The sequence below is a fragment of the Catharus ustulatus genome, chromosome 21 (genome assembly GCF_009819885.2).
Source record: "Catharus ustulatus isolate bCatUst1 chromosome 21, bCatUst1.pri.v2, whole genome shotgun sequence".
Taxonomy (NCBI): Eukaryota; Metazoa; Chordata; class Aves; order Passeriformes; family Turdidae; genus Catharus; species Catharus ustulatus.
Genome location: NC_046241.1, coordinates 5802553 through 5826369, shown reverse-complemented (window position 1 = coordinate 5826369; position 23817 = coordinate 5802553). Strand labels below are relative to the sequence as shown.

At 52.3% G+C, this 23817-nt stretch overlaps 1 protein-coding gene across 10 annotated transcripts; it reads left to right on the top strand.

Annotated features, from left to right (window-relative positions):
• The first annotated feature begins 113 nt into the window (after positions 1-113).
• SH3GLB2 (SH3 domain containing GRB2 like, endophilin B2) lies at positions 114-23685 on the top strand. Of its 10 annotated transcripts, XM_033077362.1 has the most exons (13): positions 114-242; positions 7844-7985; positions 8277-8405; positions 9079-9212; positions 9657-9749; positions 11520-11531; positions 13357-13419; positions 17418-17441; positions 19864-19953; positions 20154-20254; positions 20736-20750; positions 21335-21596; positions 22262-23685. In XM_033077362.1, exons 1-13 carry the CDS (start codon positions 180-182, stop codon positions 22367-22369), a joined length of 1236 nt encoding a protein of 411 aa, XP_032933253.1. In that variant the 5' UTR covers positions 114-179; the 3' UTR covers positions 22370-23685. The 10 variants fall into 10 exon arrangements, with proteins under 10 accessions (XP_032933253.1, XP_032933254.1, XP_032933257.1 ...); XM_033077363.1 differs by lacking the exon at positions 11520-11531; XM_033077366.1 differs by lacking the exon at positions 13357-13419.
• Positions 23686-23817: the final 132 nt, after the last annotated feature.

Here is a 23817-nt window from a genome sequence, read left to right as displayed (position 1 = left end):
CGCGCCCGCCGCCCGCGCCCCGCCCGCCGAGGCGCTGCCGGGGCGCGCGGGCCCTGTAGTGAATCGCGGCCCTTTTAAGACGCGCGGAGCGGGCGTCACCCGGCGCTATAAAAGGCGGCGGCGCGGCGGGCGCGGTGACAGCGGGGGCGCGGCACGGCCCGGTCGGCTCTGGGGCCGCCATGGAGTTCAACGTGAAGAAACTGGCGTCGGACGCGGGGGTCTTCTTCTCCCGTGCCATGCAGGTGAGGCGGGGCGGGTCGCCACGGCAGCGGCGCCGGTGCGGGGGATGCGCGGGTCCAGGCCCCGGTGGAGCCAGGGGGGGTTTGCTCGGCCCCCCGAGGCTGCAGAGGGAGATCGGAGCCGGGCGGGCCCGTCTGTGCGGGCCGCAGCCCCCGGAGCATCACCTCGAGGGAAGAGCCCGGGGATGGGGAGGGCAGTGCGGGGACATTCGTGCCTGGGCTTTGTTGACCTTAAGGAATCAAAGCTGTGTGATCTGGCTGCTTTGTCCTGCCCAGACCCCTGGGAAGGGGTGCGGAGCTCTGGAGTGTCCCCCTCTGGGGACATTCCAAACCCGCCTGGGTGTGTTCCTGTCACCTGCTCCGGGTGACCCTGCCCTGGCAGGGATCATCTCCAGAGATCCCTTCCAACCCCAATCCTTCTGGGATTCTCTGGGGTGGTTCCTGTCGCTGGGGACTGGGGGTGCGCCTGCTCTGCACCTCAGCCCCTGGGGAGGAGCGGGAGATCCCAGACCTGGGGGATTTTTGGGGATGGGAAGGAGATCGGGCCTCGCAGGACTGCTGAGGCATCAGCACCACGCGAGGAAATAGGAGCCGAGCTGGGGATTTAGGCTGGAAATAGGAAAAGGTTCTGCCCCAGAGGTGATGGGCTCTGAACAGGCTCCCCATGTCCCAAGGCCTGTAGAGCTCCAGGTCTGGACAACGCTCTCAGGCACGGGGGGAATCCTGGGGCTGTTTCTGTGCAAGGCCAGGAGTTGTGCTTCAATCATCCTTGTGGGTCTTCCAACTCAAAATACTCTGATACTCACAGACTTGAGGTCAGGAGCTTCTGGGGATGAAATAACCCCCCCTGGAGCTGTGAAGAATTTTGGGTGCACGTGAGCAGCAGAGGTGCAGCAGGTGGTGAGATGGGGCTGCTGACTGTATTCATTCCTTGGGAATAAAGTCTGAAAAACTGCTCTTGTTTGGCCAGGAGAGGAGAGAGGCAGGTCAGAGCTGGTTGGGATCTTGCCTGGGAGGTGAGGTCCAGCTGGTGACTCCGGGACTGGGCTTCTTGCTCTGCCTATTGTGTGGGGGCTGGTAAACAAACAGCAGAGCTGCCTCCTTCCAGACCTTCTGTGCAGTGGAGTAATTCTGGCTCTGCTGAGGACTGGTCTCCTGTAAGCAGATATCACCTCCTGTAACTCTGCCAGTGAGTCATATGTTATGAAAAAGGGAAATATTAACTACAGGTGCAAAATAAGGAGCAGATGGGAAGCCTAAAGATGCCGTTCTCATGCAAATGACCTTGGATGGAGAAGAAATGCTGGAAAGAAATCTTCTGTTTAGAAGCCTTGTTGTAAGTCTCTGATAAGTGTTTTTTAGCTCCAAGGCGTGGGAAGGAGACAGGCCTGGGAACAGTGTCTGCACACAGTGATTCCAGAGCAAGGAGGCGTTTATAAATCGTGGCTTCTGCCTGCTACACCTACTCCACTGTCTCGTACATGAATATTCATATGCCTGATTACAGTAGTAATTTATTGAAACCAAGTGAGCGCTGGCACTTGTGGACAGCGAGCAGGTGTGTAAGCAGGGGGAAAGAGATCTCTGAGGCTTAAAACCACCCCATGAGGGGTCACTGCTGGGGGAATTGAGCCTTTTTGGGTGCCTGCACAGCCCTGGTGTGGGTGAGCCCTGCCCCATCTTCCCCCAGAGCCACCACTGACAGCTGAGGTCTGCTGTGGGCAGTAAGGGCTGGGTTTGTGGCTCTTTTAGCACTGCAGATCTTCTAGGATGGGAATAAGCTGTCTAGAAAAAGCTGTTTTCTGTAGCATTTGGAGATGTTTCTTCCAGCTCCAGGCATTTAACAAAGTGCTGTTTTACTGGAACTGCAGCGACTGGGAGATAAATGGACTGGCCATTATGTGCTGTTCCACTCAGACAGCATCAGCTCCTGCTGTCTGGCAGAGCTGTCTGACCAACACAGAGGAGCTGGACTTGAACTGGAGCTAGGGCTCAGCCAGGGGGAAAGGAGACAGGGCATGGGCAGCATAACACCCCTGGGCTGGCTCAGGGCAGGAGCTGCTTTGAAACCTGTCAGATACAACCCAACATAGGTGCTGGAAGAATGATTTTGGACTGCTCATGACAAAAAAAAAACAATAGAAATAGCTCAAACCCACTGCTTCCTTTGCATGGCTCTCCCTTGCCCTGGCTTCAGTCACAGGACTCCTCCAGAAAAGCAGAGCAGACAGTAAAGTTGGGGTGGGAAAGCAGTGGACAGCTCTGCTACCCTGAGTGGGGAACGAGCTGCTAGACTTGGGCACTGCAAGGGTGTCAAGCAGGATGCAGCACTCACCTGTACTGACACTTGCACTGCCAGTTGCAGCCATCAGATCAGATCAGTACTCTCTGAGGGGATGCAGCACCTGCAGGCAGACTCCAACAGGTCACACTTCATCTTCACTTGAAGAAAGGCCTTTCTGTTTGACCAGATTCACCTTCCAGTTATCAGTCGGTGGGTTTGATCCCAAACCTTGGCCAGTGGAAGCTGTGTAGCCACACATTGGATGTCTCTGTTGTAGATAGGCTGCAAGCCAGGCTCTGTCAGGGAGGTCTGGAAATAACTGTAGGTGTCTGTCTTTTGTCAGTTGTGATGTAAAAAGGTCTGGGTGAAAATGCCCAAGGGTGAGTACAGCTTTTGGGTGCTTATCCTCCCCTAATGTCATTACTAAAACAGCTACAGGCTGACTTAGTCTGTCCTGAAGCCCCTGCAGACAGACAGACTCCTCCAGCTCCCTGAACTCTGGTGATAAAATAGACTTTTATCATTAGTAGATAAAATTAACCCTCTGCTTGCTGACCTTATTAGTGTTCATACTTTAAAGGTTGAGAGGGCAGAAGGTGACCCAAGGAAAGGACAAGGTCTTGGTAGGGACCCTGCCAGAGCAGCTGACCCAAGCTACCCAAAGGGATATTCCATAGCACAGGACATTGTTCAGCAATGAAACCTAAGAGAGAGGAGGAGGTGGGACATTATTATGGAGCACATTTGTATTTTGGAGTAACCATGACATGTACTGAGGCCCAGCTTCCCAGGAAGGAGTCACACATCACTTGCAGATGGGAAGAAGACAATAAAATCTTTTGGTTTCCTTTGCTTCCATACACAACTTTTTCTTCATTAAACTGCCTTTATCTTGAGCTATGAGGTTTTTTCCATCTTATTTTCACCCCCCTGTTCTGCTGAAGAGGGAAATTATAGACTTGGTGGCACCTCATGTCCAGCCAAGGTCAATCCACCACCACAATGTTTTTCCTCTCCTAAATGCCGTGCTCATGAGTTAACCAAGCTGTCCCTGTAAATGGCTTCCTTCTGTCCTCTAGCACAGTTTCACTTGGCTCCCAGCCTGGCTTTCCTGACTCCTGGTGACCAAATACTTGGAGCAGACTCTATCTGGTCCAGAGCTGCTGAAAATCAGGTAGTTTTTCAGATGCTGAGTGGCTGTGCCTTCTTTCCTACTGCAGCTCTGTGCAAAGAGGGAACCAGATTTGCTCAATTGGACTGTGTTGTGCTTTTCATCACCAAAAGAGCAAATGTTACTGTGTTTTGGGTATTTTGAACTATTTGGAGGCTTTGAAAAACCCAGCAGTCTGAATTGACTGGCAGGTACAGGAGACTATTCCTGGTTTAAATCTCCTGGCCCTGGTTTGATCTTTGTAGTTTAAAGTGGAAAGTCATAAATAATGTCCAATTGGATAAAATGGGGACTCTGAAAATAGCACAAGGGCCTGAACTCTGCCACAGATCCTCTGCAAGGGAGCTGCAGCTGCCCTGTCAGAGATCACAGCATACAGGCCTGGGCCTTTATTATACTGGGATTTTATTTCCCTGACTTTAAAGGAGAGGAAGGTGCTGATGCTTCCAGCATGAGCTGTTTTAAAGCTTCACTCTGATGTCCTTTAGTCACAGAGCAGCCTGTCTGGTCTGTGTACCTGTGGTGCAGAGGGGCCCCTCCATCTCAGCACTGTTTACTGACCCTCCTGACATCCCATACAAGTCTCTGCCAGCTCTCCTGGGCAAAGGGGCTTTTCCCCAAGCTGTGAATGCTGAGGGCAGCTGCCCTAACTGCAGCCCAGCATGTCCATGCTCCTTTGGGCCTGTGGCCCAAGTGCTGCTCTCCTGCTGGGTCACCCTGTTTGCCTACCTGATAAAGCATCTCTTGTTCCTGCTGGCCAGCCAAGCCTCTCAGAGGAAACCCAACCTTTGGCTGAATTATTGATGTCCTGGAATGCAGCACAGCTCTGCTCTTCCTGGAGAGTGAGAGTGGCACTGACAAAAGGCTGCCCTGCATTATTAAGCACCTGCTGTGGGTCAGCTGCAAGGATGTTTCCTGCAGAGCCTCTCAGCACTGGCTCATGATCCCAGGATGCAGATCTGGGAATTGGTTCAGGGGCTATTGACCCAGTCCTCAGGTTCTAGAAAACCAGTGGGGGTAGTTCTGCCACAGCAGGATGGAGGAGCTGGAGGTTCTCAGCACTGCAATTGCCTGTGCTGTGCCAGCCCTGTCTCTCTCCCTGGGGATCTGCTCCAAGCCTGTAAATCAACTTGACAAAACCAAGTATTGCTCCCATTTGTGGCAATCTGTTGTAAAACACAGCAATGCTTCTAGTCTGGGAGCAGCAAGATATAAAAATTTGTCTTTTTACAGTCAGGAGGCTTGAGGGTATGATCAGTTCATTTCTCCTGCATCTCTTGGTGTCACAGTGAAATCTTTTCAATCAAATTTCTGTGTTATGAAAACAGATTCTCAGGAATAGAAATCCTTTACAGGGGGGTTCTTACTGAATGCTTGAGTAGCCAAATTACATAAACTGCTGTTCTTCTACCCTTCTTTTCACTGGGCAGCCAGGGAAGAAGGGACCAGCAGCTGAGACCTGTTACCACCTAAAATCTCAGATTTCCGCTTGCACCAGACAAAAACAGAAGCCAGCTCCTAGATCAGTGTAACTTACCTGTGATCCCCTGTGCTGGCTGTGCTTCCAGGAGAGCTTCATCTGATCTCATGGCAGGCTGCTCCTGCTCTCCTTGCCCTTCATGCCACATCCCCACTATGCTGTGAGGTCGGGTGGGTTCTCTGACAGGTCCAGAAAGTCACATCAGAGGTCAAATTGAGCTGGGTCAGCTCTGCACAGGGAGGAGGAGGTAGCACTGGGCAGGGATAGCACCAGGGCAGCACCAACCACCCAGGCTGGGTTCAGCACATGCAATTCTTGGGCAAGGGGTCAGAGAGACACTGAGGGAATTCAGCATCAGTGGAGTCACAGCCTGCCATGCCTTGCACTTGCTTCATGCCCTCCTTCCCAACCCTGAGAGAAAGCCTGAATAAAAGATTGTTTTCTGGCCTGACCCTTTGGAACCAGGGGCTGTGCTGAGTTCCGGCCCATCCTCCCCTTCTGGCATTGCCCCCAGGCTTGCCCTGGTGCTGGTGCTGCCCTCAGCTTTGTTGCAAGACAAACAGCTTTAGTGCCTGACTTGAGATAAGAATTGAGTTTCTGAGTCTGGCAAGTGCTGAGCTGTGACCCCTGCACTGAGTTACACAAAACAGAGGACAGTGATGCCAAAGATGCCACTTGCTAATAAAGTAAAGGGCCCCAGAGCTGCAGTGGTTCAGGACAGTGGCAGTGGCACTGTGGAGATGCTGGAGGGCTTCAGCAGTGATCTGGCACTGCAGCAATGCTGTAAGGAGCTGACTCAATTCAGCAGATAAGAAATTGGGTTTAGGTTTGACAGCTCCAGGGCAGATGCTGGTGCAGGATAAACCTAAACTGCAGGAAAAAGAGCTGGACTTGAAAGGGAGCTGAGGTCTCAAAATGCTGTGTGGGAAAGGGGGGCGAGAGAGACTTATCTTTGCATCAAAGAGTCTTGGCTTGTTTAGGAAAGATCTTAAACAGATGACTCAAGAATTTGTGCCAAATACCTGGGAAGTCCCAGTTTGCTGCATGGCAGTGACTCAGCCCAGCCTGGCAGAGTCTGAAAACAGCCCTGGGCTCCCAGCAGTGACAGAGGAAAGCAGCCCCAGCCCCTGAGAGCCATGTGTGAGCCCGAAGGAAATGACAGACCAAAACAACACAAACACCCTCTCACCTTGAATATGCTTTTACCAGTGCCCAGCAATGGCCAGGGGACCATGGCAAGACCTAGGTAAAATTACAGTAACCAGGGGCTGCTGGTGCAGAGGAGAGAGCAGCAACACGATCCCTGTCCCTGCAGCTGAGGCTCTGTCACCACCCACATCTGGCAAAGCACCCCGGGGCTCGAACCCTGCCAAACAGGTCACAGTGTAAACATACCTGCAGGGCCTGTATATCTCAGCCATCTGTAACTGGACTCCAGGGGCTGTTTGCCCCTGCTCTGGGCTCGCCCTCTCTCACTTTGGTCCCAGCATTGACCTGGATGGGGAAGGAAAGAACTGCCCAGGAAGCCTTTCAGGAAGGGAGCAGACACCAGATCAGGACCCCATGGAAGGGACATCTTGGCCCATCTAGAGCTGAGCCCTGGTGAAGGGAAGCAGAGGAGAAGGTACCAGTGGTGGATCAGACAGGAGCTGCATTTCATCTGAGAGCTTTAGCCAGGCTTTCATCTTTGGCACCTGACTGTGCCAGTATTGCACAGTGCCACATCCTGATGACTCAGAAATGGCATCAGAGACCATTAACAAGGGTTAAGGGACAGCTGGAGCCTCTGTAGGATCCCAGATGGCACAGCTGTCCAAAGGGTCTCTTAGCATGATCCAGCAAGATGCTGGTTCTGCCAAGAGCAGGGAATTGTTCCTAAAAGTAAACTGAAATTGGTCAACTTCACAGAAAGGAGCAAGTGGGAAATGGGGATGGGAGGAGAGGGAATGGGTTCTTCTCTCAGAAATCCCTCAAGGAATAGAGGGTGTCCAGGCCATCTGAGGCTGCATCTCCAAACTGACAAACCTGGTCAGATGTCACTGCCCAGTATGAAAACACTGGAGGCTTGCACAGGAGTTGCAGAGGGAGGGATTGTCCATTGCCAGTACAAACCTGAGTGCTGAGAAGGTTGGACAGTGTTATGTTTCAATTCCCTGCTTCAGTGTGTGTCCCAGAAGCAGAGTCACTTGCTGGAAGTGGTTTTATCTAAATCCTGAGTATGAGTCTCCTGATTTCAGGTGGTAGTGGCATTCCTGACCCCTTGGGTTTGCAGGACACAGAGTTGGTCAGCAGGAGATGAAGGGATTTAGCAGCTTCCCTCATGTGAAGGATGTCTGTTGCTCTCCTGCATGAAGCAGTGGAAACCATGTGCATATTTAAATAGATCCCTCACAGCTGGAACATTTTTGTACCAGACCTTATTAAAAGTTACTTATTCTGGAACACCTCTCAAACCTATTTTTAGCCCAATGCTTGTTCTACTCTTGGGCAAAAAATTTGCCCTCTTCACCTGAAAGATGCCTGGTAAAAAAAGAGTGACACCTTGAAGGGTTTTAGCTCTATTCTAGGTAAAAACACAAGACAAAGCAGCTTCACTGTCCCTTATTAGCTCTCTAACACTGTAAATTTGCCTTGGAAGAACAAACCTAATGACTGTCTTCTTCCTGCAGTTTACTGAAGAAAAGCTGGGCCAGGCTGAGAAGACTGAACTTGATGCCCACTTTGAAAACCTTCTGGCCAGGGCAGACTGCACAAAGAACTGGACAGAGAAGATCTTGCGTCAGACTGAGGTTCTGCTACAGCCAAACCCGAGTAAGTCCAGCTTCTCCTAAGGCTTGAAGGACAAATGTCACTTGTAGCTCAGTGCTGAAGGATGTGGCCTCTGGCAGAGAGCCCTACAGAGTTTGTGGAGTTTGGGAGAAATGTGTCTTTGCAGCCTGTCCTTCCCTGTGCAGCTGAGAGCCCCTCACAGCCTGGGGCTGGGGCAGAGCCACCTGCTCCTGCCACTGCTGTCCAGTGCATCACTGAGGACTGCATGGGGTGGCCTGTCATGAATCCCAGTTCAGGGACCCTCTTTCCACCTCCCTGGTGTCCCCACTCCAGGTGCCAGAGTAGAAGAATTCCTGTATGAGAAGCTTGACCGGAAGGTGCCTTCGCGGGTGACCAACGGGGAGCTGCTGGCTCAGTACATGACAGAGGCAGCCAATGACTTTGGGCCAGGGACACCTTATGGTAAGTCAGCCAGTCTCATGGAGATGTCCTGGGAATCCATCCCTTCCCAAGAGAATACCCCTAATACTGAGATGTGTGCAACAGGCTCCCTCCTGACCACACAGAGCTTCTTTCTGCTCTCAAATCCTCACAGTTGTCCCATCCTGGGGGAATTCTGGGCTTCTTTAAGCAGCAGAGACACAGCCTTCACTTCCAGCTGTCCTTGCCCCTGCCATGAGCTTTGTTCCTGCTCTCCAAATCAATACTTGTTCAATAGTGAGTCCTGTTACAGCCAGAGCAGCTGGAACTGCATCTACAGCCAACACTGCCTCATCAACTCATGTTTTCTGCTCTGGTGCTTTTTAATTTGCTGCTCTGTTCCTGTGCCTCTGTTTTATGAGGCAAAGAAGGATCAGTCTGTGCAAGCAGGTAGAGCAGTAAAATATATCAGTGGCATAAATGCCTCAGCAGATAGATAAGATCAGAGCTGCCCTGGGAGAAGTGAAAAGACGCCTCAGGCCACCAGCAGAGTGGGCAGGGCTGGAGCTGGTGTGGGACAGGCACAGTCACCTTGCCCAGGCCAGTCCAGCTGTGCCTGTGCCCCCAGCATGGCAGTGTGAAGCTCTGGGTGAGTTGGCTGAAGCCAACACAAGTTAATTGGTTTCTCTGGAGCTGAAGGTTCCTGTTGTTGCAGGAAAGACTTTGATAAAAGTTGGAGAGACTCAGAGGCGCTTGGGCGCAGCAGAGCGGGAATTCATCCGCTCTGCCTCCATCAACTTCCTGACCCCACTGCGCAACTTCCTGGAAGGGGATTGGAGAACCATCTCTGTAAGTGTGGCAGCAGGGAAGGGGAGGCTTGTCGCATCCCTGGGGACAAGGAGGGTGGGGGAGAGGGAAACAGTGCTAAGAGAGCCCCTCTCCTTTACCTGTGATATGGGATAACTCCATACCTCTCCCCTTGAAGAGTGCAGGGATGAGGGAGTGCCAGCCCTGGATCTGCTCAGGTTCCCTCTCTGATAGGGAAGGGTTGCCAGCTGATACACATGAAGAAAGTAACTCATCCCACCCATCACAGGCTGCCCTGTTTCCAGGTTATCCTGTATCCCTGGCAACCAGCCCCAAAACTCTTGCTAAGGAGATGAGCATAGCAACTGGTTCTGTCTCCCTGGCGTGTTTTAATAAAAAAATAGATTTGATTCCTAGGTAATATCACATCCCCTCCTCAACCCTGCTTCTCAGCCCTGTGCTCTGAGCCATGTCCTGTCCTTGCAGAAAGAGCGGAGGATCCTGCAGAACCGACGCCTGGATCTGGATGCCTGCAAAGCCAGGCTGAAGAAGGCCAAAGCTGCCGAGGCAAAAGCAGCGGTAACTCCTCCCCTCATGTCCCTCCCTGTCCTTCTGGCCCCAGGGCGTGGCTCACATGGTCAAAAATTAGGTTACCCTGCTGTGTGCTGTGTCTGGCAGGCATGGGTGGGGGAATTCCTCCTCTAGGATGGAAGGGAAGCAGGAGCAGGAGCCCTGTGCCTGTTTCTGAGAATTATTGAAGCAAACAATTTGAGCTTCTGGAGTCTGGAAACTTGCACTTGACCCAGGCTCCTGCCTGATGAGGGCTGCTGGATGAGTTATGCTGGTCACTAAAAGGCTGCATCTTCTGAGGACTTGCTAATTTTCACAGGGGATCTAAAACCAAGCCGAGAGAGAGCTGAGTTGGGAGGTGCACAAGGGAAAGGCTGGAGCTCTGCAGCAGTCCCAGCCTGTCAGACTAGTTAGGATTCTGCCAGCTCCCAGGCAGGAGTGCTGTGGGTGACCAGGATCAGACTGGCTACAAGGTCTGTCCCTGAGCCTCTCTGCTCACTTCATGGTGCTCTGGTTTACAGGCTTGCCCTCTGGCTTTGGGGAATTCATCACACTGGAACTGATGGGTTCCCTGGAGGGCCTGGTTGGAGCTGGTTGTCATCCTGTAGAGCTCTGGCTGCTGGCACAAGGACCTGCCAAGCTCTGCTTTTGCCCTGGGGCCAGGAGCTCAACTGGCAAATGTGAGCAAGTCAGAATCAGACTGTCCTTGTCAGTCAGTCCCTGGGATACCAACCCAGCAGCCCTGCTATGAGCCCATTTCTAACCATCTGCCATAGGCCTCTGGCCTTGTCTCTCCCTGGGTAGCCAGTTCCCAGGTGTTTTCCCTTTCCTGCAGCTCCAGTTATATCCATGGCAGATGGGGAAGCTGTGCTAAGCTCAGCAGCCTCCATCAGCAAGTCTGTCAGAGTGCTCAGACTGTTCACAGGACAGCTGTGAACAGAAGTAGTAGCTGCCCTCTAAAAAAGCCTCTACTCAGTCAGGTCCCCCAGATTCTCTGAAAGTAACTTCAGGAATCCCCCATTCTCCTTCTGGAGGAGACAGAGCCCCCAGGCTCAGGGAGAATTGGTGGCCATTGCTTTAAGCTCAGATCAGAGCAGGAATTCAGATACCTCCCTGTGCTTCCTCCCTTTCCACCTTTACCTTGCTTTCTGCAGGAGGTGATCCAAGGCCTCTCACCTACACACACACCCCTGGTTTAGGGACTCCCCTGCAGCTGGAAAAGAAAAACTTTGTTTCCCACTGGAACTTTTGGGGTGCCCCAGGCAGGTGCAGAGCCAATCGAGCCTTCCCAGGGTGTCCTCCCCAAGCCAAGCCTCAAGTGGCTGAAACACCAAGCAGCAGAGCAAATTCAGGACCCATCTCTCACCCAGCTCAGCTTACAGCTGGAGTGCCTGGGCTCTGGGTGCCCCCCTGACTGCTGGATGACAAGGAGGAAGCTCCTAGCACTGGGGAGAGCTGCTCCTCTGCTCTGAACACCTCATCTAGATCACAGCATTCCCTGTAACGTGCCTGGAGTCCTGTGTCACACCTCCCCATCCAAGCTGAAGTACCCCAGCTCTCCCAGCTCACCTCTCTCTTGCTGCTCTTCCCCTCTGTAGTGCAAATTCGTGTTCCCACAGCTTCTGTCTCCTGATGCCCTGGAGTGCTGCTGCCCAGACCTGTGAGCTGCTGTGGAGCACCTGGGCTTGTGCATTTCCCACAGACTCTGTGCTTTGTCCTTCCTGTTGATGCTGTTTTGTTTACTAACCTTTTTGTTTTGTTTCTTTGTAATTTGCTCAGTGTGAGGGAGATGTGAGTATTGACTGTGCTAACAGTGCTGTGATTTTTTTTTTTTCCTTTAACACCTCTCATTGTCTCTTTCCCATTTTTGAAAAGAAAATTCATATCTCCTTTGTCCCATTGGGACTGGCCCTGCAGCATGTTCTGAGTGTGATCAGGGCTGTGGCTGCCTGGGGAAGGTGCTCCAGAAGGATGGGGGTGTCAGAGACCTGCCTGCAGCCCCTCTGGAGCATCCCTTGGGTCCATCCACATTGCCTGCAAGCAGTGCTCAAGAGAGGCAGGGGCTCCCCTGAAGACCCCTCGGGCTCCTCCAGCTGCAGGCAGGAGCAGGTGGGGCTGGGTGGCCAGACCCTCTCTGGAAGGGCAGCCCAGAGACAATGACAGGCAGGATGATCTGGTTGTGCTGCTGTTCTGCCCCTTCTCCCCAATACCAGAGTGGAAGGGGGATGGAGATGGGTCCCTTTTGACCACTGCTTGCAAATACAACTTCTCCATGCACAGAAGTACAAGAGAAGCTTGCCTCCTTCATCCCATGTGCTGTGACTAGTTTTGGGACTCCCTGGAGACCAGGGAATGGGAGGAGAGGTTTCTTCAGTTGCTCTTGATCTTCAAAAAGCAAAAAGCATAAGCAGCTATTTCTGTGAAACATCCTTTCTCCCCACAGGGAGGAGTCCAGCCTACTTGCTATGCTGGCCTCAAACCTCACTGGTGCATTTTTCTCCCTATATTCAGGTTTAACTTGCAATAGGAGTTGCTCCTCCTTATTCCTTCCTCCAGCCATCCCTAAAACTCCTAAATGGTATGAAAACAAAAAAAAATGGTTGGGACTGCCTGACTGCTCTTTCACACACTGGTCACTCATTCCAGCCAGCTGCTTGGGGCCCAGCAAAGTGGGTCAGTGTGTATAAGTGGATCTGGGTGACTGCAGAGATTAACCTGGGAGAGAGAACAAGGGGCTGAGGGGATTAATGCCAGAGCTGGGACCCAGCAGCACCTACACAGCTGCCATGGGCAGCAAGGGCTGCCCAGGAGGATTCCTGGTGTCAGGCAGCTCCTTGGTTTGTCTCTTTAGGTAGTGCTAGAGCCAAAGGCCATCCCAGGAGGGGAGCTGGTCTGAACTGAATAAAAGCACCACGTTCTGTGGTGGTTATTGAGCCCATAACTGTGTGGGGGTGGACTGGATCCATTACACTTCCAGTGAGGAAATCTCCAGAGTGCTTCATGCCCCAGGGCAGAAGTTTAGCTATGGAGGAGGCGGTTTGGAGGCTTCCTGACCTCTGGGATAAAAACTCCTACACTGCCTTTGGCTAGACCTGGCTTGGCTAAGCCATGTGCCTTCCTGAAAACAGCAGATCTGGCTCTGTTAGGAGGAAAGGTGGCTTGGAGAGAGTGAGAGCAGTAGAAATCACAGTGGAAGGTGCTGGTAAACACTCCTGCTATAAGGGCAAGGCCCTGTACAGTGACTGTAGGCAGGAGACAAGGGGAAGGGAGATCCTGCCCACAGCACTGAGCTAATGCAACAAGAGCAACCTGCTGGCTGCAAGGCACTGGAAATGCCTTTGGGATCGTGCTGTATGAGCTGATAGCTGCAGGTACAGGCAGAGTTCCTGACAGCAGGAGTGTCTGCTGTTCAAGTCCCAGGTGTGGCTGCACAAGCCTGGCCTCCACACACCACTGCTGAGATACCAGGAGCCCTCCCTCCTGCCTCTCATCAAAATCCCAGCAAAGCTCCCAGCACAGGCAGGAAAAAAGCCACTGGTCTCTTGTTCCACCCATCACCCAGTGCCTCCTGTTGACTCCTCTGGTGCCTTGTACATGACACTCTATTCCCCCCCAGGCTGTGCCTGACTTTCAGGAAACCAGACCTCGTAATTACGTGCTCTCGGCCAGCGCATCAGCGGTAAGATCACCTGCTCCTGGCTCCTGCCTCCCCCTGGATACTGCCTCTCCAACCTCTTCCTGCCCCTCTCTCTACCTGGTTTAAACTCAGGCCTAGTGCTCTGCTGTTTTCAACATTTTAATGTGACATGGACTGGTTCCTCTGACTCAGCCTCCAGGATTCACATCACCCTGTGGGGCTGCCTGCTCAGGGTCACCTTTGCAGCTGGGTTTGCTTTCCAAACCAGCTTCCCTGCCAGCCCTCTTCCACATTTCTGGTGGAGATCTGCTGGATTTTTATTGCTAGGGGAGCAACTGAGAGGAGCAATCTCCAAGAGTGGCCTTTCTGGATGGTTCCAGCTGTACAGTGGCAGTATCACACATGTCACTGCTTGATCTGTACCATGATGTCAGAGGCTTTGAAGCTGGTCAAGAAAGCAAAGGTGGAGGAATCTCTCTGCCACCAGTGTCAGTAACAGTGGAGATTTGTGTGTTTTACAAACAGAGGTCATTTTTTTCCTGTTTCATTGTGTTGGCAGCTGTTCCACAGCCAGATGTGCCTGGGGTGTGTGAACAGCCTGTTGTGTCTGCACTCTGTTGCACTCAGGGGATGTGGCCAAGCAATTGACTTCCCATGCTGTGTTCATGGCTCCCCACTGAACAATGTCACATTTCTCGTTAAAATGTTGAAAACTGATCATCTTGCTTCCTAACTAGCATTCAGAACAACACTGATGCCTGCTAACAGAATAATCTGGGAGTGGGATCTGTAGATATGAAAAAGGACAGTCCAGCCTCCTCAGAAACAAAAACCACTGGAGAAACAAGCTGGATTTGGTTAATGGGAAACCCATCCCATTTGCAGACAGAGGTGTGTCTGAGCTGACAGCATCAGTGTTAGTTCCTAGGGGGATCTGCCCTGACCTTCTTGGAGAGCGATGCTGGGATCAGAAACAGCTTTGCACAACATCTAGAAAACAATTTCCATCGGTCCCAGGCTCAGTGATGAGAGTTCTGCATAAGAAGCTGATCCTGGTGATGCTGCAGCATCTGCTCAGTTCTCCTGTCTCCTAGTGCAGCTCAGAGCCAGCTTGTGGCTCTGGCTTTTCCCTTGGGAAGGTCTGTTCCAAGGGACTGCAGTTAAGCTCTGGGAGACCCAGAGGAGAGAAACTGGGCTTTCCCTGCCTCTGAACAGACCAGGGCTAAAGCACAGCTGAAAAGCATTTGTACAATGTGCATTGGCATCTCATGGAGTGCCAGACACTCAGTTGGACATGTCCAGCCCTCACCAAAAAGTACCTTGATCTGCTTCTGCTCTATTGCAAACCTGCTCTGGGGAGCAGGTACCACACAGAAGAACATAACAGGAGAACAGATTTTGTGAGGTTTTCAGCCAACAAGTGTCTACCCTGAGTCATCTGTGCCTAGTTCAGTGCTCCCTCATCAGACTCTGCTAGTGCTGGTGGCACTGGGCAGTGAGAGCAGGGCTCTGGGAGAGCAGCCAGCACTGACCTGATCAGCTTGGATGATTGCACAGCAGGGCCTCCTACCAGGAGTGCCTGAGGGAAATGTGCTGGCCTGACCACTGTCAGGCCTTGTGGCTTCCAAACCTCTTTCAGAGCCTGCAGTGGATGGGTGTAGGGCCACCTAAGGTCCAGCTGCACTGGCAGGGGTGACCTGAATCACAGTTTGCATCTCTAATTAGCAAACCACAGGCTGAGCCCAGGCTGCCCCCTGGCTCTGTACAGGCAGGGCTGCTCTCAAATCCCAGCATTCATCCCAAGGGGTCAGGCACTGCAGCAAGGTAGGAGCTCTTCATCCTGTTGCTCTGCTTTTCTTCCAGGCCAGAGTCCTTGTGCTACCTCTTAGTGTGCACTGACAGTGCAGAGCAGTGGCTGCTGCTCTCCTGGCTCTTGAGCTCGGCTCCTTTTGGAGGGAGGGGTTGGTTGTGCCCAAGGTAACAGCTTTGTCTTACAGGTGAGCAAACAGGTCAGCTCTCTCCTGGACCACATGCCCTCAGCTGGGCTCTGATTTGAATTCTAAAGTTACATTGTTGGTTTTTTGGAGAGGTGGATAACATGGTGCTTTTATTTTTTTTCCCCTTCCACAACAGGAGGGTTCAGATGGAATTAAATCCAAGAAAAAAAGCACCTCCCTTGTTTTGTACGAGTTGGAGGCTGAGGAGCCATTTCTCCTCTCCCCCACACTGACCTTTTGTTTTTGTGTAAGAAGGTGTACATGAGCTGTGCAAGCCTAAATGCCCCTTTCAGACCCTGCCATGTGCTGTACTCCTAGGAACAATTCCAAGAAAAACATATTGAGTACCTTCCAGAGGACTCCTCTGGCTTGAGCTGGGCTGCAGGAAGACAATAGCAGATCATGGCCTTTTCTGCTCTCTGAGCTGTCCAAAAAGGAGCCCCACAGAAACTTAGCCCAGGGATAGAGCTGGGCAAAGCTGGACTGTCCCAGAACACCCCAGGGTCAGGGCTGGAGGTGGCACAGCAAAGGCAACAGAAGAGAAACAAATCTGGCTATAAATTCAGTGGGTGCTGCACTGATTAAATGGGGCTGCCATAGCTTAAATGCTGTCCACAGTGTCTGACAAGGAAGGCCTGGGATTAGGGGGGAACCTTGCTCCAAAACCAAGGGGATGTGCTGGCAAAGGCCTTGTGCTAGAGAAGCAGTCCAGGATCTGTTTCTCAGCTTCCTACAGCATGCTCCCACCACCTCCTTCCAGAGCAGAGGCTCTTAGAAGGGGAAGGGACTCATGTCCCCACACATGGCTGAAATTGGTCAGGCCTTATCAAACCACTTCTGGATTTGCAATAACAAAACAGCCCCATAAAAGTCAAAGAAAACACCCACCTCAGCACCCAGACCAGTACAATAATTCTACTAAAGTAAGAGATGCCAGTCAGGCTACATACCATGGAGCAGGAAGCAATCCCAGGAGCCTGGCAGAACCTTCCTGCTTCAGCCTCTCCCCAGTATAGGGGGGAGGGTCCTAAAGGTGCTCCTTATATTGGCTGCTGAAGGCTTTCTGCACCTGAGGCTCCCACAGCCCACCTGAGGACAGTTGGTGAGCAAAGCTCAGCTGGGAGAGCCTGGCCCAAGCAGAGCCTGCTCTCCCTTGTCACTCATGTCCAGCACAGGTGGCCCCAGTGCAAATTCAGCTGTGTCCTTCCCCCGTGCAGAGGTGAAGCTGAGCTGCACAGGGATCCATCCCTGGTGTGGGTGTTGCAGGCAGGCTGCTGTGCTCTGGGATCCAGAGGGATTTCACATGGCAGTAGTTGGCTGCTGAGGCAGGGCCAAGCCAAGGACCTCTGGGAAGGATCAATGTGTTTTTCTGCCTCCTTTCTCCCTCTGCCATTGCTGTGTGTGACTTCTGTTCACTGTTCCATGTCCTGAAGCCAGATCCCACAAGCAGCTGGAGGTGTCCAGTGTTCTGCTGCCTCAAGTGTGCCCCTGTGGATGAGGAGAGTAGGAAGGAGAATAGGAGGGAGTTGTGTGATGTTTTGCCTGGCTCAGAGGCAGCATCCAGCCCTAATTCCTCCTTGCTATGGCCAGTGCAGGGTGGGTGGATTATCCCATTTCTCTGGACTGTGGGTGAGGAGCACTGGCCTCTGTGTGGCCTGAGCTCACAAATCTAAAGAAGGGCTGTCCTTCAACACAACCTCTGCAGCTTCAGCAGAGTGAGCCTTGCAGTGCAGAGGGCTCTGCTGTTAACCCTTTTTTCCCTGGAGCCCCTGGAATGCAGTGGCTGCAGCAGCCCTGGCAGGGAGCAGAGCTGGCGTGCTGCTGGCTCTGGTGGCAGGGACTTGTTCTCTCGTTGTGAAACTGAACTCAAGGGTGCAGGAATGAGGGGAAGGGGCATGGATCTGGCAGCTGCTGCTGGGTGAAGGGCTGTCCCTGGAGCTGGCCTGCTGTCCATGGAGGTCCTTGCCTGTTGGTGTTAATGCCGAGTGCCTCACGACGTCTCCAACACTGATCTCCTTTCCTGTTGCTCTGTGGCCCCTGCAGCTTTGGAACGACGAGGTGGAAAAGGTAAGTACCCAGCTGGAATTGTGCTCAAACCTTCTGGGGGTGTTCAGAGGATGGGGGTGCTGTGGAACCCTTCCTCCTCACAGGCAGGGAGGATCAGGGGCCACTGCTGTTGTGTCCCAGCCCTGATCCCTCTGTGTGGGATGAGCCATGGGCTGTCCCTGGTGGGACACACTTCCCTGGCATCCAGGTGTGTGTCTGTGTGGTAAAAGGAGGCTGAGAACCCTGCCCTGTGTGACAGCAGCAGAGATGTGACCCAGTTCTGCTCCTGTGGCCAAGGCTCTGATGTTCCATGTGCCTCTGGTAGTCCCTGGCCTAATCCATGCAGCTGGATCCACACAGAGCATTTCCTGTGCACAGCCCCAGCTGCTGCAGGGAACAGCTCAGTCAGGGGGAGGTTTGAACCCTTATGGGGTTGATTCTCTCTGGGTGAGCTGCATTTACCCTTCTGATCTATGAAGGCTCTGGAAGGGAAGTGTGACTTGTCCATGAAGGTGGATGGAGGGCTGAGACCAAGGTGAGCTCTGTGTGAAGCTCCAGCACAGCGTGGAACTCCCAGAGACTCCTTCTGGGATCCTGTTCCTTTTCCCACCTCGAACACCCCCAGCAGGCAGAGCTGTGAAGCCTGGAGTGCAGGGTGGCAGAAGTTCCTGTGTGCTGTGCATGTTAGCAGCCTGTTGCTGTTATTCCAAAGGCATCTGCAGAATGGACTGGCTGTTCCTGACCCAGCTCTTCCTGTTCTTTAAATCCTTTGGTCCCTCACCAAACAAGCTGGCTGCAGTCAGCTGTGAGCATGCAAGGATCTGTTCCTCTGTCCTCTCTCTTTGGGCTATTCTGCTTGGATAGACCAAAGTATATAAGTAAATGCTGAAGTTTTCCATGTCTTGGAGAAGCACAAGACTGGAAGGGGCCTCCCAGGTCACCATCCAGCTCTGGCTTTATAGGAAATTACATCCTGCAACTGCTCAGAGCTGGCAGGGAGAGGCAAATCCCAGGCAGCACCAAATGGAGCTGGGTCTGCCTGGCACAAGTTTAAATAGCTCTGACTACTGGAGTCTCAGCTCACAGGAGCAAGAATCAGTGTTTTGAAGACATTGCACTGGTATTTCCTGTTACATGCCCCCTTCTCCTTTAAATAATCCCCTTGATACAGAGGATGCAAGGAAATAGATCTGTTGAGTTGCAGCTTAAAATAGATAAATCTGATTAAAAGACAGTCAAAGCACTTCTTTGTTGTAGCCTGGCCCTACACTGGTAATGCTGGTACCAGATGAGAGCTGTGCTGGCCCCAGAAGCACCTCCAGCTTGTCCTGCTGGGAACACTGGGTCTCCTCTGGGGTCACCAGTGATGTGGTCTCTGCTCTGAGACTCTCAGCCTGGCTGGATCAGCCCTCTGGGCTCAATTCCAGCCATGTCAGTCCTGTGCCAGAATGGCCAGGGCATTCCCAAAGCAGCAAAAGGAACCAGGGCTGCTCTCTGATGGCTGCACACTCCTGGAGGAGGGGAAAGGGTTCTCTTTCCAGTGAGCTGGAGCTGAGTGGGTGTCACTCTTCTGTGACCAGCCACAGCACATCCCAAGAGGACACCAGCACTGGTGTAAGGAATACTGCATGCTGGAGAGAACAGGAGAGGATGCTTGTCAGCCCTTTCCATCAGCAGGAGGGGAGAGCACTTGGCTGCTCCAGCTCTTCTGCAGATCTCCTTGCCAGGATCCACCTGGGTATTCTGGTGCTGCAAAAGTGCCCCAGTGTAAATGCAGTGTTTGGTGGGGGGAGTGTGAGTCTGTCTCTGAATTCCCAAAGCCTGCTGTGGAGCTGCCTGCTATTCACCAGTGTTTAATTCCTCCTAGCTCAGAATCAGTAACTAGCCCCAAAGGAGACCCTTGGGTAGAAGTTGGATTGGGATGTTCATCTCCATTGCAGATTTAATTAGCAGCAGTTTGGTAAATGCTGCCTGGCCTCAGCCTTTGTTCTGCAGTGATAAAAACAAAATCACTGCACTTCCAGAGGGAAGCCTGGGGAGCTCTGACATTCCTGTGCCTGCAGGTGCAGAAACAGGGGATTAAAGGGACCAGAGCTGGCATGGGACTGACTTCCCACATACCTCAGGATTAACAAAGCCTCCCCATCTTCATGTTCTAGTCTTGAGGGAGTAGGAGCTTCCCTGCTTGATGCATCAGTTTTGAGCTGCCATTCCATCACCTGCAGTGATCCAGTGCAGGATTAAGAAGGAATCAAGCTGGAATACAGCCAGAGGTCTCTGGGATCCAACCCAGGCTCTCTTTGTGCCTGCTGCTCCATGTCACAGCTGCACATGGATCCTGCAGCACCGTGTCTTGCTGCCAAAGGGGGGGTTTGGAGGTGGGGGCTGCAGAGACAGCACAGAGCTCCTGCCTTGTGCTGCCTGAGCCCCATCCTGTTTGCAGGCGGAGCACGAGCTGAGGCTCACACAGACCGAGTTCGACCGGCAGGCAGAGGTGACCCGACTGCTGCTGGAGGGGATCAGCAGCACTCACGTGAGTCCTCCTGGGCACCCGGGCGTGACAGGCACTGCAGAGACTCCTGGCTCCTCCCAGAAGGGGCATGGAGTCCTGCATGTGGAATACAGGTGGAAGAGGGGGTAGATTTGGGGTACCTCAGGGGAGCAGTAGCTGCAGCAAGAGTTTCTGTGCCTGGCAGCCAAAGTCAGTCAAGCTGATGCTCCTTCTCCCTCCAGGTGAATCATCTTCGCTGTCTCCACGAGTTTGTGGAGTCTCAGACCAACTACTATGCTCAGTGCTACCAGTTCATGCTGGATCTACAGAAGCAACTGGGCAGGTAAGACAGGAGACTGCTTTTACTTCTCAGAGGGTTACTGATCTCCTTACCCTCAGCTCAGGGCTCTCCCCCTCCCACATCATGTTGGGCAGAAGTTATAAAGTGCCCTCACAGCTCTGACAGCTTCTGATTTTAGAGTGGTGACCAGTCCTGCTGGTGGTGGTGCATTTGGAGCACGCTTTGCCATTGGATTTTTACATTTCTCTCAAAGTATGATAGCCATGGGAATTTGAACATTCTTCCTCTAAATTAGTTAAATCACACAGGACTCAAATTCCTGTTGCCAGGCAATGAGCCTGAGCATGCTCTGCTACAGCAAATCCCAGATTCCATATTCCTTGCTGCTGGCTGCACATCCCATGGGGTGGGCTGGGATGTTCTGTCTGGTACTGTCACACCAGCACAGGCCTGACCCAGGAGGGGCTGTTGCCTCTACATGCTCACTCACATTCCTGTTCCATTCTTTTTTCCATGCCTGCAGCTCCAAAGGAGAAATGTAAGTATAATATTGGCCAGGATGAGCTCTGAGGACTCTCCTCCCCTCAGTGACTCCTGGATTTCTGTGTGATCACTGCCAGGGCCAGAGCTATACCCCCTTAGATAACTGAGCCTGAGCTCCATTGCTTTCTCTCTTTAGAGAGCCTGCAAAGCCTGGGAGCCTCCAGCTGTGACATCCAGTTCAACAGCAGCAATAGCCACCCCTTTCCAGGAGAATTAGCAGGCAGAACAGGTAACAGAGACTGTGAGAGAGCAGGGCAAGGACACAGCACAATGGACCCAGTCAAACAGAGCTGAGAGCAGCACCTGCCCAGCCCCTCTGCAGTGCCACACATCAGTCTGGTACTCTGCAGGTTGGTGAAACAGAACACTGGAGTCAGAAAAGGCAAAGTGTCACCTGCTGCAGTCTCAGCTCCTGAGAACTGAGGGGGTTTCCCACATGAAGGGCAGTGTGGGTATGTTACAGCTGGCTATGTAGGCTGCAGCTCTTGAGATCATCTCTGCAGGCAACTGCTTAAAGGAAGAGCTCCTTGTGGCTCCTCAGGAGCCTCACTGAGCTGTGCTTTTTCTCTCCTGTGTAAGATTTTCAGGCACATTCGTAGGCAACGCAGAATCTGCATCTCCCGCAGCCGCTACCTCTCCTCCAGCTGTTGCTGCTGCCACACTCCCTGCTGTGCCTACAATTCCAGTGGTGCCCACAATTGTTGGGGTGCCCAACACCGTGGCAGAGGGTGTGCTGAACCCCAATGAAGTCAAGCCTCCTGCCAGTGGGACACGCAGAGCCAGAGTCCTGTACGACTACGAAGCCGCTGACAGCACCGAGCTGGCACTCCTTGCAGATGAGGTTGGTGGCTTTCCTGACTGGGATTTGGCTATAACTGCCCAGCAGCCCTTGGTGTGCCCAACAAGGACTTTGGTTCCTTTTCCTGCCCCTAAAACCTGCTTTATGAAATGAATAGAGTTTTTACCTGAATACCCACATCTGCTGAATTGCAATATGAGCTTGTGCTCACGGCCATTTACTATTTAGCATCACCCAAATAACTCCTCCTGTTGAAGCCCAACTGTACCTAAAATAAAATACTCCAATACTCAATACAATCTTCACTGTGACCCTCAAATACAGCTGCCTTATCCAGAGCCATGGGATAAGCTGTTGGCTGGAGGCCTGCTCTAATCATGCTAAAAAAAAAAAGAAAAAAAAAAAGGAGAAAAAAAAAAGATAAATCATGAAGTTGGAAACTTTTCTGTTCTCCAGACTGAACTTCTATGACATAGCAACATGTAAAAGTACCTTGGGTCACTCTGGAGAATGAAAAAGAACAGGAACACCACTGGGCAGTTTTCCATAGATCTTGTGTCAAAGCTGCAGATAGCTCCAGGGAAAGGGCACAGATGCCTGCTAAATGAACTTCAGGAATTATTGTTCTTTCAGTCCCCATCTGACTGAACTTCTTGGCTCTGTCTGCAGAGTAAGGTCCTGTCTAATGTGCTGTCTTCTCTCCCCAGATGATCACTGTGTACAGCCTGCCAGGCATGGATCCAGACTGGCTCATAGGGGAAAGAGGGAACCAGAAAGGGAAAGTTCCTGTCACTTACTTGGAACTGTTAAGTTAAATGTTAAGGATGAAGAATGTACAAGCAGAATGCACCCCTCATCTGGCACTTCTAACGTGGATTTCCTCATCTGAGACCATTGCTCTCTTCAGGGTCGACACTCCATTGCTAACATGAGAATTGTGGGGAAGAAGTGGGAAAACTGTTATGGTGAGGTTTTGGGAAAGGGCTGATGGCACCTAAGACTGAATTTGTTACCTACCAGTGCAGCCTGCTTTGAGGTTAGTCCTGATGGCACAAGATTCCTTGATTACTTTTTCCCTTCCCTGCCCTGGTCTTGTTCCTCCCAGTGGCTTTCCTGGGGTGAGTGAGCCTGTGTCCCTCAGCAGCTGCTCACAGTTACACTTCCCTCCTGTCTGGTGTGGGTTAATGCCTGCCTGCCCCTCCTCTCTTCTCCAGCACTAGAATTGCCCAAGTCCACTGAGCATTCCAGTAGGGAAGTGTCCCACACAGCCCCTCTGACATGTCCTGCCATGTAAGGCAAGGAGGCTGCAGTTAAAATTTAGGAGCCTGTTAAACCCACCCACCCTGCTCACCCATGGGAGACCAGCAGTGCACGGCTGGCCAAGAGCCACAGTCACTGTCCTGGGGGCTGGAGGCTCCCACCTACCCCTGTCCCCTGAAGCTGGAAGATTTCTTTGTGAAGACCAACCTGCTACCCCAGGGCCTAACCCCAAAGCTCCGTGCAAGGGACCATGCATCTCGCTTGCATTTCCTCTGGGAAGTTGCTCTTGGACTGCAAAGTTTACAAGCCTTTTTACAAGCTTTGCTCCCTGTGTTATTGTCCCAGCTTTTCTTTCAGTGTGTCTGTCCAGGCATGTTTTAGCCTGATTTTATTTCCACCCTGAATCACTGATTTAATGAATGTCTCCCCTCCCATGTCAGCAGTGAACAGATTTGGTGCATCCCAGCGCAGAAAGGGACAGTCCCACCTGCTGTGACCCCCCAAGGAGCTGTTCTTGGCCACACACACACCATGACCCAGGCTGTCCTGGAGGGATGGGACAGTTTAGCTCAGGTGTGTGTGTATGCCTGCTCATTCTGGAATGAACTCTTAGCTAGAGCTCACCTAAAGGACTTCCACTTGATGTGTCACAAGTTTTCCACTCAAGCTGGATGGAAGAGAAACTCACCTGCACCAAGCTCTGTTCACACCCTTCCCCTGGGTATGTCAGAACTAACTTTGCTTGTTTATTGATCTTTTGCACTTTCCCCAAAGGTATCGTGACCATTCTAATGTAACAGGGCACTGAGCACCTGTGTTTGTGGGGCTCATGGGTTTCAGCACTTATTTGCCAATAAACAAACTGCCTGACCTCCTGCCTCAGCATCTTCTGTGGGCTCAGGGCTGTCCTGTGGGGACAAGCAGGGAGACAAAGGGAGCAGCTCAGATGAAAGCAGTGCCCTCCTGCTACCCCAGGCTTGGAAGCTGGGGTTAACAGGAAAAC

Excerpts from the sequence above, each read along its gene's own strand:
- SH3GLB2 (XM_033077362.1), top strand. The coding sequence starts at position 180 with ATGGAGTTCAACGTGAAGAAACTGGCGTCGGACGCGGGGGTCTTCTTC. Across the intron at positions 17,442-19,863 it reads GGAACGACGAGGTGGAAAAG|GCGGAGCACGAGCTGAGGCT; the intron begins GTAAGTACCCAG and ends TCCTGTTTGCAG. Across the intron at positions 19,954-20,153 it reads AGGGGATCAGCAGCACTCAC|GTGAATCATCTTCGCTGTCT; the intron begins GTGAGTCCTCCT and ends TTCTCCCTCCAG.